Here is a 14,752-nt window from a genome sequence, read left to right as displayed (position 1 = left end):
CAAAAGACATGTCATTTCACTTTCTGATTAACTTAAAATTTGCAGGGGAAGCAAGCACTACTTTTGGCACCATTAAATTGGATTATAAGATCTTCAGGGCTCCAAAGTGTCTGTTCAGCTCACCACCTTAATCTTACCTATCACTCTGCCTACATGCACAATACCAAACATTCATAACAATTACCACCACAACAGCTGATTCTTACAATACAAGGATAACAGTCAGACACTGAGATTAAGTGTAGCAGAAGTTCTATGACTACTACAGATGAAACTCCATACTACAAAGAATAAAGATAAAACCTCAGTCTGTCCTGTCACTGTTTTCCTTAGCTTTGTCCCATTCATCATTGCAAGCTTTCTACAAGAATCCCTTCTTTCAGTGAAGTGCCAGCTCACCCCACAGACCTACTCTGTACAGGAGCAGTCTGCTATGACCTCTTTTTCACTTAAATTAAAAGCAATAAAAACATATTTCAAATTGTTCACCTATTGTGCTTGAATCACACGCGCTTAACAAAATGCTTTGATGGAGTCCTCACTTAACATTCCTTCTGTCTCAGTGACCTTGACTGTTACTGAACATCTGTTTCACCCTTATCCTGCACTGAAATGTTTTAGACAGATGTAGCTGTAAAAAGTCATTGACCTCAAAATTCAAGCCCTTAATTCAATTATTCCTATGAAACCTATAGTTTGTGCATAATTAAGTTAGAAAGAAATGCGGTCACATACTGATTTTTTAATACTCCTAGCAGAAGGGAAAACTTATCAAGAGAGTTCCTACAAAAAGCCACAGTAACCTGGAGACTGGAAATTTCAATGTCAATTGAACTCCTTACCCCAAAGAAAGAAAAAGTCATCTGAACCTATTATTGTGCAAAACTGAAAGGGTCTCCTGTGGGCCTTTGATCATTTTGCATGTCTTAATTCCTTTTTCCAGTCCTTTTGTTTCTGTTATGTGCACTGAGCAAACTGAAAGGAACAATCTGTTACTAATTACTCAGGTCTACTCTGACTCCCCTCCCAGCACAGCTGAATGCCAATATGTGCCCACAAGGAGCATCCTCACCAGTGACCAGACAGAACTGGAAACAAGCCTCTAATGCTACAGGTGCAGGCTCCAGAGTCCCATTCCCATCACCCTTTCTGCTTTTTCATTTCATGCCCCCTCCACACCATCCCAGGTACACCGTAAAGTTCCTGCACTCAGGGTAGCCTCCCTCTTTCCACTGCAAATATTAGCTTTCTGTCACCCTAAATGGTCCCTCTTACACTAACTGCAAAGTTAGCAAGAATAGGACAAGTTGTTGGGAACAACCATGCATCAAGCTGTGTGTCCTGTTCCCACAGCTGGGCTGCCGCTTCCTGAATCACAAGCACCTCGACAAGGATTATTGCCATGACAGAAAGAGTGGGACTAGGGAAGATGATCTCATGTCGCCTGTCTGCACTCAAGAGAACTACATTTCTCCATGGCATCATACTTGGCACTCAATTGCCTCCTAAAACAGAGGTACAGCAAAGCACTTAAAAGCAGGCAATCATTCTTCCATATCTCTGGCACCGGCTCACCATCTTTTAGGGACTGAAATTGCTTCCACAAAAATAATGAGACTTCAGCCATTAATTCCAGTGGCAACAGAATCAACTTTGGCAATAGATCTTCCCTGCCATTAATAAAGTCTGCTGTTCTTTTTACTAATGCATTTGTTCACAAATACACATAACCAGGCAAAATGTCATGTGGATGCCCTTGGCACTGGATGCCTGGTCATTAATGATTCACATCAAACAACTACCTGTTCAGAGAGCGATTACTTTTTTTTTTCCCCTCCAATTTCTATAATCTTTACCCTTCCCTGAAACCTAAAATTTGATACTTACTGATGCCAACAGCTGTAATAAGTTTAATCGCAAGTTCTGGGATTTCACACTGCATAAAGAAAGGTTCCAAAATGTAACGTCCAAATGCCAACGATATCACTGCTGTGGCAGCAGGGCTAGAGTAAAAACAACAAAGTAACAAAATTAATCTGCAGTAGTCCACAGATGTTATTCTTATGGGATCATGCTGTAACTTCACTATCACTGAACTGTGGACCTTAATTTTGGTGCCTGCTGGTAACTGTGCTGACACGTCCCGTGGTTTCTGAATGTAGCATTGCTCAGAGGTTCTGGTCTTGACAGCAACACCTCTGACCACTTCTTACATCCATGCTGCAAAGCAGCCATAATCAGAAAGGAAAGGTACCAACAGAAATCTTTATTCACTTGCTTGAAGTGAACACAGCCAGAATCGGCTTACATGGGCGAAACCCTGAATAAAAGTCAGTTTGAATTTTAGTGGCCAGGTATATCTTGCCCCTCAGAGACACAAGGAAATTAGTTTCAGTCAAGCCGAGAATTCTGGTTTACTGAAAGAAGCACCAAAAACCCACCCAAGTTTGTTATGAAATTCTGAGACAATGGAAAAAAATTAATTAAAATGGGATTTCCTAAAATACAAACAGAATTTGTTCCTTTTATTGACGAACAATTTCCTAGCACAGCAAGTGACAGCAAAAATCCATGGAGCACAGAAAGCACCTACCATAAAATCAAGAAATGTCAAGAAAAGCAAGCAGTTGTTGGATTTACAAATTTGAAATGCCCATAATATTCATACAGCCTTTCTCCTTGAGACAAGCTAATTGTTTGCCAGAAGCCTTAGCACTGACACGCATTAATAGCAAATTAGCCTTGAATCAGACACTGTCTGCATATTACAGTTCCAGTGGTCTGTTCACGTTCCATTTGGGAGGACACTTTCACCCTTCTTAGGACAGCTGGTTGCATCTGTGCTTTATCACACACCTCACACACTGTAAGGACAAAAGGGCATATGATTCAGTCTCAAAGGATTTCTGAGTTAAACCAAAGTCCATGCAAATGTCTTGTGAAAAAATATTCAGCATTTAATAAAATAATACCTCACTTTGATAAAAATGCTATGCAGCAGGGTAAAAATTCTGCAGAGAAGTTGTTATTCTCCATTGAACAACAAAGGAATTTTCCACAGGGGAGTTTCACCTTGGAAACAAAACCCACTTTCTTCATGTTATCACTCAACCCAGAAGTCACACACTACATTGGACCAAGCTGCAGAGCAGCAAAGAGCAGAAGTATCTTCCTCGGAAAGTTTCTGCATGGATGAGCAAGGGCTGCTGCATGTGCATCTCCCATGCACGAGGATGTTCCTCCCACTGGCCAGCAATTGGTTTTGCAAATTTTGCCTAGATTTTTACAGACATTTACAGACTTTGGTGCAATATTTCTAACTCACATAAGAAAATCACCAGGCCTCCAGTTTTTAAATACTGCAGCCTGCCAAAAATAGTTTGAAGTGCCCTAGATCAGATGAAAGATCACATCTTTGGAGATGTCACAGACTTTTTTTCCTCAGTCTGAGCTCCTTTTCCCAGAACTTGGATTTTTCCCTCCCTTTTAAGGAAAAACCTTTTTAAAGAAGCAGTCACTGCTACCTGCACCACTCTGTTTCTAAAATCATAGCTCCCAAATTACACCTCTAATAAATAGCTTTGTCTCTGGCATTTCCATGTCTGGGAGGAGATGTTGCTGGCAGTGCAGTCAATCAGTGGATGTGGAAGTTCAAAGAATGGAGCAGTGTTCAAAAAATGTGCAGGTGGGGTGTTTAGGGACACAGCCTAGTGATGGATTCAGCGGTGCTGAGTTAATGGGGGTCTTTTTCAACTTCAATGATTCTGTGCTTTTCCTTCTGACTACAATCCTAAAGGCAGGCTGGCAGCCCTCAATAGCTCTGTGTTCAGCAGCAGATAGAAAGCACATGAGCAGCTTTCACTGAGGGGGAAGGACACAAAACGCCACCAAGGGAGGAGCAGGTCAGTGCCCCAGCAAATACCACAGGTGAGTCAGGCACCTGGCAGTGCACTTTTACCCAGCCTGTGTTTAGCAGCCACCACAGACTACAGACAATGCAGTCACATGGTCATCTTCACTTGTTCGAAAACTAGTGGTTTGGGGCTCTTTTCAAGGTATGTATATCTATAAAATACTCAAAACCTGACTTTTGGGGAGAAAAAAAGTTCACACTTGCACTGGATGAGGAGCAAGGCATAACTAAACAGCAGGTGAGGCACAGTTTAATCAGTATGTGGGTAGAGTTTAAGTGTGTCCTACACAGCAAAGTAGTGCCTGTAGAGATATATGTAGGAAATGTTTACTTTGGTTGCAACTGCTCCACCAGCCTGTGAGTGTGATAATCCTGCAATCTTTGAGAGGAAAACACAGCTTAGCTGAGAAGTGTCTGCACAACTTCATCTGCCAAAAACAAATACAGACAGATATTTGGTCTCAACTTCTTTGATAGTGGCAGCCAATTAGTTTCCTGATGCAGGAGTCAGGTATAAAACTCTACACAGAGGTTCAGCAGTGCTGCTCTGATCATCACAAGTTATAACATGTACACCTCCCTTGCTGCCTCTCTGGCTGATTAAAGAGTTCACTGATGTTCGTTCCCATGCAAGATGATTATTTTCTGGGTGTGGGGCAGATCATGATGACTAAGAGTATTTTCATTACATTCCTGGGACACTGTCATACGTAAAAAAATAATTATTTTGTGAGGAGAAGAATTCATGAAGCCTGGTTTCTTGTGGGTGTTCGTGCCTGGGTTAATAAGGTCCCTCTGCCTAACAAGGTGCAGGTTAAGAAGGGGATTTGTAACACTACTCTCTTTTGTTGATTCTGTGACGTGAAATGATATAGCTGTTCACAGCACTGTGAAAACATAGGTCTCGTTCCTCTGCCTGATTTTCATTTTTGGCAGAAGGTTAATACAGTTGAGACATTTGCCCTTTCATCACACTTGATGGAAATTACGCAGTTAATTCAAAGGTTATGTGTGGGTGGGGAGGATGCGAGGGACCATCTGACACAAAATTATTTCCTCCGGAAACAACATAAGGATTTATGTATTCATAATGACTCAGCACTGTCAGCACTTTTAAACTCAATAATCTACGTTAGAACTTGTTAATGTTATGTAAACATAGTTGTGATCCGAAATGAGGCTTGTGCTTTTGTGACTAATCTCCTGATTGAGGAAGAGAGGGGAAAGGAGTGCTAACCAGCCCGAGGTGGGGATGGAGCATTCCCAAAGTCATTATGCATAAGTGAGTTGCCCTGTTCTACATGTATCAAGCTCTCCAACATCAGCAGTACTGTAAAAATAAAAATTCAAAGGGCCACATGTGAGTTTGATACAAAGATCCATTTACATTATGAAAGTTTGTTTGACATGATCTGGCATCTTTCTATTGTAGTTCATTTATACAACATCAAAGGCTTACAAACCAAAACAACACTTTGGACATTTTAGATATGTGAAGACTTAATGTCGCTTTATTTGGTCAGCTAGTGCTTTTCACAGTAAAAGTTCTCCAACACCCCACAAAAGCGAAAAATGGGGATCCAGGCTGACATATAAAGCACACATGGTGCTCCTGACTCTGAACACTACTGGGCAATAGCTTCATCAGGAGTTATTCCTCTGTCCACAGACAACAGTAACTGCTCTAAAAGCTACTGCCAAGACTCAGAAAATTTAAAGGTGATTTCCCTCTCTCACTGTACTGTATCTAGGTATGGGTTTTATTAGTGACATTAATGGATACAGTAAGCTTAGCAAAATTAAAGCAAGTAGTTTAATTTGTGTGGCAGGCAGTTTTCTTAGAATCTTTTATTTCCCTCATACATGTCATCTTGAATGTTTCAATACTGACAAGCAAAATAACATTTCTAAACTCTCTGAAGCAACTATACTAAAAGAACATAGTTAATTGATCAAGATATATTTTATTTGTTTTGCCCATCGTGTATTGGACATTTTTCTTTATGATTGAAAAACATTTTCCTATCAGAAAAGAAACAGAAAAGTCACATTACACTTACCGAATAATGAGTAGTTCAACCCAGACTCTCACAAAAGCAGGTAATGGACCAAAGGCCTCCAGGATATAGGTGTAGTGACCACCAGATTTCTTAATGCATGTTCCTAGTTCAGCATAGCAGAGGGCACCTATGAGAATTAAACTGTGGTATCAGAAGAGGCATCCAGAAATACCTTTTAAAACATTTACAGGCCAAACAACAGAGCTGCCATGGTATCATACCTACTTTTTATAGATTTATTTTTTCCAATCAATTTTGTAAGTCCCAATTCATTCAGCTAGACATGCAGTTGACCAAACTGTACATATATAAAGTTACATTTATTTGTAAAGCCACTGGACAAGCTATTTACTATCAACAAGTGTTGTTACTCATCTTCATCTTGTGAAGAGGGACAACAAAGCAGGGTGTCACACCAGCTACCCTACTTCCCAGACAGCCAGACTCCACTACTAAGTGAAAGTTTTCTGACACATTTGCTTGTTGTCAAAGGCTGCTCAGCTCCTTTCAACTTTAGAGATGCCTGGCTCAACCTCTGAAGAAAATCCTGAAGACTGTATTACCTCTTCTCAGCCACGGGCAAAAGCAACCAATTGGCAAAAATTCGGAAGCGGGAACTGCAAATTAAGAATTTTCCTCGAAAGTATTCCTTATATATTATATACGAAATTCAGGGGTGGCTTAGCCCTGGCTTTTCAACACTAGTGGAGTGTTTTGTGTGCTACGAATGCAGTGAAAGCTCAGGACCCACCATTCAGTCACCAAGCCAGGGGATTCTCAGGTCCACGGGTGGGCTGCATCAACAGAGAAGTGTACCAAAGCTGATAAACATAGGCAGCCCTTTCAGAAGAGACTGAGAAGCCAGATGAAAATAGTAATAAAGTTTGTAAGCACTGTACAACACAGAGTTAAGCTCAGCAACATATACAAATTCATCTCAGCTCTGTTCCTTGCATGCTTTCATGCCACAACACTTTTAGATAAAAACTAGAGTTGTCAAAACATCACACGTACAAGCCCATTAAAGCTGAACCACATAATGACAAATTCCATCCTCGCTCATTTGCTTTGGGGCTTTGCAAAAACGTGGCAGCTTTTATCTATTCTTCAGCTTACCTGAAAGTGTACTTAAAGGAATCCCTACAGCCACATTAAAAAAGGCTATTGCTGGGTTTTCTTTCGCCAGGCTCCTCTGTGGAAGTTCAGGATGAAGTTAAATTGTTTCAATACCTGTTATACACACAGCCTCAGCAAGACCTTAAGTGACCTTAACGTGTGATTTAACTATAATTGAGTCATGGAGGAATTAAAAACAACCATGGAGGGAAAAAACAAAAACAAAAAGACACGAGAAAAACAAAATTGTAAGAGATCCACTTTGAGAAAGAGATAGTATCTTTTGTTGGGCCAAATTACATTCTTCATATCTAGAAGTCTAGAAAATGAGCTACAAATTCTGTCTGATAAAAGAGATTTTCTTTTCTTTTTTGTTGTACAGACTTTACTTCACAGCCAGAAAACCACTACTACTACAGTTACAGCCAAAAATGCGGTGCTTAAGCAAACTCTGTGTTGACTAAATCAAAAGACCAAGGTCTTCTGACAGTTTCAAATTGATTCTGAGGTTTTTCTTGATAGGAGAATTTTGATTACAGGCAGGACTTCCATGTTCATACAACAGATTATGCTGCACATTGTACCAACACATTTAACATTTGACCCAAATGGGTCCTAACTCACACCGTCTGTTTGGCCTGGGTGGGCTCAGCCTGTAAACCATCTGTGTCTTCCTAAAACTCAGAGCCAACTTACATAAGGTGGCATTTGCCTGTTCCACCTATTAAGCAGACACAGACATGTGTTAGTCCTTATTTGTCCTCTTTACCTCCTGCCAGTAAACAGGTCATTTCTGTTTTAAATAAAGCCAATATTCATGTTCGCTCTTCAGCTTCTTTGAGATTAACTCATTAAATAGGTCAATGAACCCTCTGTCCCGAAGAGGCCGGGGTGGGGTTTTCCACTCTGAATGGGGGTTTTGTGTACTGAACAACTAAACTGGACTTCTTCAGAATTTAACACTCTTCAAGAATACACAGAATTAGTAAAAACTCCCACGATAAGCAGGCCGGCAGTAAAACTCCCATGACAAATTTGCTTCCAACGCAGTGTTTGTGGTAGCCCAGTCTTTGAAAGCAACATCATGAGTGAGGAATGAAGTAAAGCGATGGGGAGAGGGGTTATTAGTGTTATTGTTTTGCTCCCTTTCATGCCAATACAGCTTACATACAGTGGGAATTATTCCTCTCAGACCTTGCTCTAGCCTCTAGGGAACTAAGTCGAGCTGTCTAAACATTTCAGTGGTGTTCAAGCCACATGACCCGTATCTCCAGCTGCCGGGGGCCTTACAAGTCAAACGTAAACTACCTCTTACAGACAGGAGAAAAATATTATACATACAGCACATTTTATGGAATAAAATGAACATTTGCTTTTCCTGTTCCTTTAGGGACCCATAAGAAACAATAATTTATGCTTCCAACTTTCACCAGCTGGGTGCTGGGGGTGAGGTGGGCAGGGGTTGCAGATCTTTGCGCCCTCCACAAACCTTCTGTAGCCCCATTGGTCCTCAAGCTCTGCTCTGTGACTTGCTATCCAATAGTAAAATCAGACAAATAATCACGATAATCCACCGGCCGCCCCTCCGGACCAATTAGAAACTTTGCAGGGACTTACCAAAAAGTGAGAGGATACCACATGCTGTCCAGACAGTCAAGGACATGCCCACGCTGCCTGTGTTCTTCAGGATGCCTTTGGGAGAGATGAAGATGCCAGCTCCAATGATAGTGCCAATTATGATGGATATCCCCCTCAAAAGCGTCACTTTCTTCTTCAGCACAACTTTTCCCTCCAGGGCTGGCTGTCCGCTGTCCACAGAGGACAACCTGCCATTAGCTTGCCCCTGCAAGTAGCTTCCATTAGAGACCGTGGGCAGAGCAGCTTTCCTAGGCATGCTACAGTGCCACCAGCACACTGACGGCAAGCACAGGCAGAAAAGTTTTCAGCAGGAACTCAAGGCTTTTTTTTTTCCCCCCTCTCTGTGTAGCCAACTACTTTGTCTCTTCCTCTGTCCTCTCTTATCTTTCCAGCTGCTCCTACGCACAGGTAACAAGCTCCTAAAGAGTATGTGAGCCCTTCCTGCGCTCCGAGCCTGGCTCAGGAACACCTGCGCTTTCACACAGTGAGCTGGTACTGCCCTATCATTGGAAACCAGCTCAGCTTCCGCGTGGACTTGTATTTAAGCTCTTGTCATACCAAGTTACTCCAGCTGAATGATGATGCAAATTCTCCAGGTTTGCATCAGCCATTTGAGAAAACTCTGGCATTACTCAGCATTTCACTTTTTTCCGGCCACCCCCCCTCCTTTTTTTTTTTCCTTCTTGAACCGTAGGGGCATGTTGCACAACTGACCTGAGGGTGGTGGGAAGAACAAAGGACTCGCAAGCAGACCGAGCCAAACCTGGCCAATCAAGCTAAGCACGTCGCCCTCGACACCCCGAGACACGCTCCCAATTTTTTTTTTTAAAGCAACTCGCAGCCAGAAACAAAAGCCTGCCTAAACATAAAGCTCGTCAGAGCGCAAGGGGAAAAGAAATCAAACAGGATACGTCATCTCTGGGTCTAATCCAATTTCATTCTCGAAAAACTCTTAACAAAAAAGTTAAGTTTGCAGGGGCTGAACTTCTCGTGTTGCCCTTGATCAGTCTCTCCCCACGTCTATGTTACTTATTCGGAAATCTGTGTTGGGACCAGGACCTACCCCGTGTTACCCCGAGTTGCTTAGCAACACCCCCCAATCAGCCTAAAGAACAGCCAGGGGTTACTTCCACAGAACGGTGATTTTCATATGCGCAGCTTGTTTCCAGGATGTCGGTAAGCAACACCGCAACACCACTTCTCCTTAAAAGAATATAATTAAAGTTTACGGCCGACTCGAGTGTGTGATCCGGCAGCAGGAGGGCAACACCCTAGAGCACGGGATCTCCAGCAGCTCAGGAATCAGCATGGGATTTTTTTGTTGAGCTTCCCTGAGCCCATAAACAGGTAATCAGATGCATACGTACATTTGTTTCAGACGTGACCATTCAAATTCAAACCTGAGCAATTAAACTGTTAAAAAGATGTGCATTTCCCCAAAATAAAGAAAAAATCTACAGCCTTCAAACACTTGTGACCTAATCAAGGGACAGGCTGTGCAATATATGTCAAAGGGGAAAAATCCTTCGTGGCATAGCTATTGTAGCTGCTCATGGCTTCAGATTAGATCAGTGAAGTGAGAAATTACTGCTGCAGTTACTGCTCTTACAGGTATTGCTTAATTAGTACCTAGGTTTGACAGGGAAAATAAGATAAGTTAAACCATTTTATCATTCAAAAAGCAGGCACTGAGCTCAGAGCACAACTGTGCTTTCAAATTCATGTGAGAAAGAGGAAATCCAGGACTATCAACACGCTGCAGCTGTAAAACTTCAGTGTTTTTAAAGCCTCGTATTTTCAGTTATAACTCACCTGTAATAGTTGGCACTGAGATAAAAGAAGGCATAAAAAAAAAGCTTATCTGGTTTAAATGCACACAGGTAAAAAGCAAAGTGGTTGTAGATTTTGACTGCATAGCAGTCAAGTAGTGCTTGCCTGTTTTCTGAACATATCTACTTCTCCCTCATCTACTGATATGCTCAGCAGCTGATCTCCTACTTCCCTGTACAGCCCACACTCCTGTTGTCACTGCACTGAGTGCCCAACCTTTTTGGGAAGTGACTGTCCCTCCAGTATGTGCCACTGGTGACTGCACAGACCGACGGCAGGCGGGATCTTCTCACAGCCAGTTTTCGAGGAAGTAGTTACATGCAAAGCCAGGACCAGGTGGCATGCTATGGCAAGTTGTTTTCCCCTGATGCACATTTCACACACTGCCCCCCAACAAGATTAGGCAACTACATCAAATCAAACCAGCAAAAAGCATTAACTACAGACATGGACTGGGCTGATGACCTTTAATTTTCAAAGGCTCTTTAATGAAGAAACACGACATCTTCGAACATCTACTACTTTGAGGTAATCATTTCTAACTGGTGTTTATCCTTTATTTACACAGGAAGATGGTTCCAAGATCAAACTTAAAGCCCAATAACCAGACAATCCTGAGGCAGCTCCCAGCAATCCAGTTGGCTGCAAGAGCCATCCAGTACAAATGTTGGGCAGTATAATGGCTTTCAAGTATCATTTGATCACTGGCCAGAAGAATACATGTTTGCCCTTTGGACATAGCAATTAACGCTCTCACACGCAGGGAAAAGGGTGTTTGCTCCTTCTGTGGTATCAGATGGCATGCATGCAAAGCTTAGGACCACATGAAATTCCCAGAGGAACTTATAAGGTGGGACCTGAGGAAGGCTGGATGCAGAAGACTCTTTTTCTTAACTACTGGCAGCTCACTCATTGACCTCGCTATTTGTAGCCTCCCCCGTGAGTACTGTTGTGCACACTGCTTCTCAATGCTACCCACTAAAAATAAGAAAAATAGGAGCAGTTTTTCTCCTTTGAGTTCCAGCTTTACTTCCAATTATCGGTTCCACCCAGGGTAGGGAATGTTTATTTGGTGTTGGGGGATTATTTGTTATATTCTGGAAATTTCATGAGAATTTTCCATCACCTGAGCTCAGTCTTAAGGAGGGCATGAAGCTGGAAGAGGCTCATAACTGTCTCTGCCCCCATTACACAGTATACTCACAAAATCTCTTCTGATTATTTGTAGCCCACCATCACTTTTATTTGAATTATTCATCACAGAGTGAGAACCACTATGCAAACACAAGAGACAAGGCTCAGTGTCTTTTCAGAGAGCTCTTCTGAAAACGCAGGGCTTAACCTGTCCAACACCCAGAACAGCCCCATTCTTCCATAAAAACTCACTCTAAAAACAGAACAAAAAGGTATAAGGTGCAGTTTTCTCTAGACTGAAATTATTTGAAGCAATGTTTCTAAAAATGATACTCTGAAAATAAACCTTCAGCCTCTTGTAGCAGCTGGCATTGTGCACAGCCTTTTATTGTTTCTCTCCACTTTTTTTTTTTCCCAGTTCCTACAAGTCGTCCTACACCTATATCCAGCAAAGACCTAAACCACCAGCAGAAAGGTTCATCTCCCCAGGCTGGTTGCCTGCTGCCATGGGTGGGCTCTGGCGCACAGGACCTGTCACAGTGTGAACAACCTTTCTGTCAGCTGCACCTCACTACTCAATGCTCGAGCATCACACAGAAAAATGGTACTACAGTGTTTCACAGTCCTAACAGTCCTGACACAGGGTCACCCCCATTTACCACACTCGTAGAGCTTGTGCTGATACCAGGACACAGCTCCATCTTTCAAAAGGAGCTATAATTTTGATATTTTCCTTGGGAAATGCTAACACACACACATACAGAGCATTCCCTTTTATGCTAATGCTACAAGAAACACAGCGAAGTGAAGGACCTAAAATTCAAGCCTGAACTTGAGTTCCCACTTCTCAAGCCCACAAAAACCACAATTTCTAGGTGTAGAGAGCATACCTTGACAATCCTTCCAGGCATTTGTATATCAGCTTATTGCATCCAACAAATCCAAGGAGTCACAAGTCAGGCCTCCAGGCCACACATTGCCACGCTGACTGGAGACACGGGAATAAAAGAGGAAGTACAGCAAGACTGCAGAGGCGAGGAAAGCCCCAAACTCTTTTATGTGGGTGGTGTGGCATGAAAAATGTTGTTTAGAAAACTGGTCTGAGTCTTCTCTGTATAATGCCGAGTTGTTTGTGAGCCTCGGAAAGCAGCCCTGTAGGAAGGCGGTAGTCTGGTTTCAAATGTCAAAGGATGGCAAAATACCTAAAAGTATTTGTTTCATGTAGATAATCTAGCATCAAAAAGTTTTGACTGGGGATTTTTGCTCCCTTTGTAGTGCTGAGGAGGAGTTTAACTAGAGTTAGGGGGAAAAAAGTAATCTGTAAGCATTTAAGAACTAAGGTGTCCTTGGGAATTAAGTGAGAATAAATCACCATGAAGTAACAAAAATCTCAGCAGATTGGGATGGGTTTTTTAAGTTATAATGCAAACAGAACTCTGAGAAGATTGAAACAATTTGTTATTATCTCTACTACAGGTCAAAGCTTTAGTTAAAAATGGAATTACTGAGAATGTTAGGGGGAGTGTTATTTTGTAGTCGGAGACTTACAAATTACTCGCCTAATTATTTTGCATTCCACTTTGTGCTGAATACAAAGATGATATTTAGCAGCAAAACAAAAACTGAGAAGGAATGAAATACACATCCAGCTCACAGGCTTAAAAAATAAGATAAAACCACTATAAGAAATCCAAAAGCAATTCAAATATTATTTCTTATATTTTCAGTCAAAAGCTTCCAATAAAAGGCAGGAAACAAATAGAAATCTGGTACCAAGAAGACTGCAGACAACAATAGCAGTCTAGAAGGCAAATACTTCTGAAAGTTTCCCTGTCTCCCATTTGCTGATAGCTGCCAGTCAATTTTCGGCTGGAATAGAAAAGAAAAAAAAAGGGATTTCAGAAATCCTTCCTATTTTTCTCACTATTAAAGCTCCATTTCAAAAGACATGATGATTTTGCCTGATGGTTTGACAGTTTAATGGATCTTTTTTAAGCAGACAGGAATCATTAGTACCTGGTACCAAGCAAGAAAACTCCTCGTGAGAGAAAGACGATTCTTACTGAGGGCCTGTGTGTGTGAAAACATGAGTGTGTTTTATACCACCTCATTTTTCATATTCAGGGCATATGTAATCATAACCTAAGCAGTGCTGTACATAAATATTATTCTTGAATTTTCTGTGTTTGCATTTCTCATCAGCAGAATAAGACAACAATTTTCAGAGTCCCTATGTTATTGTTCCTCAGCTTTTGGATGAAAACACTGAGATACCTCATGACACTCAAGAAATCAAGACCTCAGAGTAAATTTCCATCAAAACTGCATGTGCTGAATACCTGGCACGATGGTAAGATTGCTGGCAGCTTCAGGGAGTCAGGATTTTACTTGGGCTGACTCAGGCTAGGCTGGGCATGTGAACAGAATTAATTGGCACTTCAGGAAAAAATTGTCTTTGGAAAAAATCAAGATAGAGACAGAATTAGCACTGAGCATGCTTTCTACCCCATTTTCCCATTTTTTGTATGAGAATTCTTCACACTAGATAAAAAGCTTATAGTGTAAAGAAAACATACCACAGCTACACAGATTATCAGGTTTAAACTTGGCTCTTTAACAACTTCTTATTCACTCTTATTGTATTTTTCATACAATTTATACAGTATCATCTATCCATTTGGATTACTCTTCTATTTATCCAAGTGCTGAACTTTCTGGGAGTCATGTTTTTTTTCACTATAAATCAAACCATTCTTTTTTTAAAAGGGTTACCTTATCCCAATTCACGGGTGTGGCAGGCAGATTCAGCCAGTGAATTCTGTTACGAAAATAATGCATGCAAAATTCTGGAGAAGGGAGTTCAAGAATTTAAGCAAAGTTTTAATTTACTGAGCACTCAATGGGGAAATCTTTCAGATCCCTTGGATCTGAACTGCAGTTCCTTACTCCCACCCTTAACAGAAGGTCACCTGTCTTTCCCATCATATTAAGCAAGCTCATTCCCCTTCTGTTGCATAAACTTAGATTAGATGGAGCATATATGCAAAGTTATTTGATTTTC

General features: G+C 41.4%; 1 protein-coding gene across 3 annotated transcripts in view; it reads right to left on the bottom strand.

Annotated features, from left to right (window-relative positions):
- Nucleotides 1–14,752, bottom strand: part of SLC7A11 (solute carrier family 7 member 11) — an 84,762-nt gene that overhangs the window by 49,519 nt on the left and 20,491 nt on the right. Inside the window, exons 1-6 of one of the 3 annotated variants that reach the window (XM_018074178.2) lie at nucleotides 14,031–14,127; nucleotides 13,465–13,560; nucleotides 12,582–12,679; nucleotides 8,707–8,932; nucleotides 5,974–6,100; nucleotides 1,888–2,003 (exon numbers count right to left, since the gene is read on the bottom strand). In XM_018074178.2, coding sequence (XP_017929667.1) covers nucleotides 1,888–2,003; nucleotides 5,974–6,100; nucleotides 8,707–8,932; nucleotides 12,582–12,602 — 490 coding nt within the window. In that variant the 5' untranslated portion in view covers nucleotides 12,603–12,679; nucleotides 13,465–13,560; nucleotides 14,031–14,127. Of the gene's footprint in view, nucleotides 1–1,887; nucleotides 2,004–5,973; nucleotides 6,101–8,706; nucleotides 9,792–12,581; nucleotides 12,680–13,464; nucleotides 13,561–14,030; nucleotides 14,128–14,752 lie in introns of those variants that run through there. The other 2 variants (XM_018074187.2, XM_018074173.3) reach the window with 2 other exon arrangements.

Source organism: Manacus vitellinus, unplaced genomic scaffold (genome assembly GCF_001715985.3).
Source record: "Manacus vitellinus isolate BGI_N305 unplaced genomic scaffold, ASM171598v3 scaffold_0_pilon, whole genome shotgun sequence".
Taxonomy (NCBI): domain Eukaryota; kingdom Metazoa; phylum Chordata; class Aves; order Passeriformes; family Pipridae; genus Manacus; species Manacus vitellinus.
This window is presented reverse-complemented; position numbering and strand designations above follow the sequence as displayed.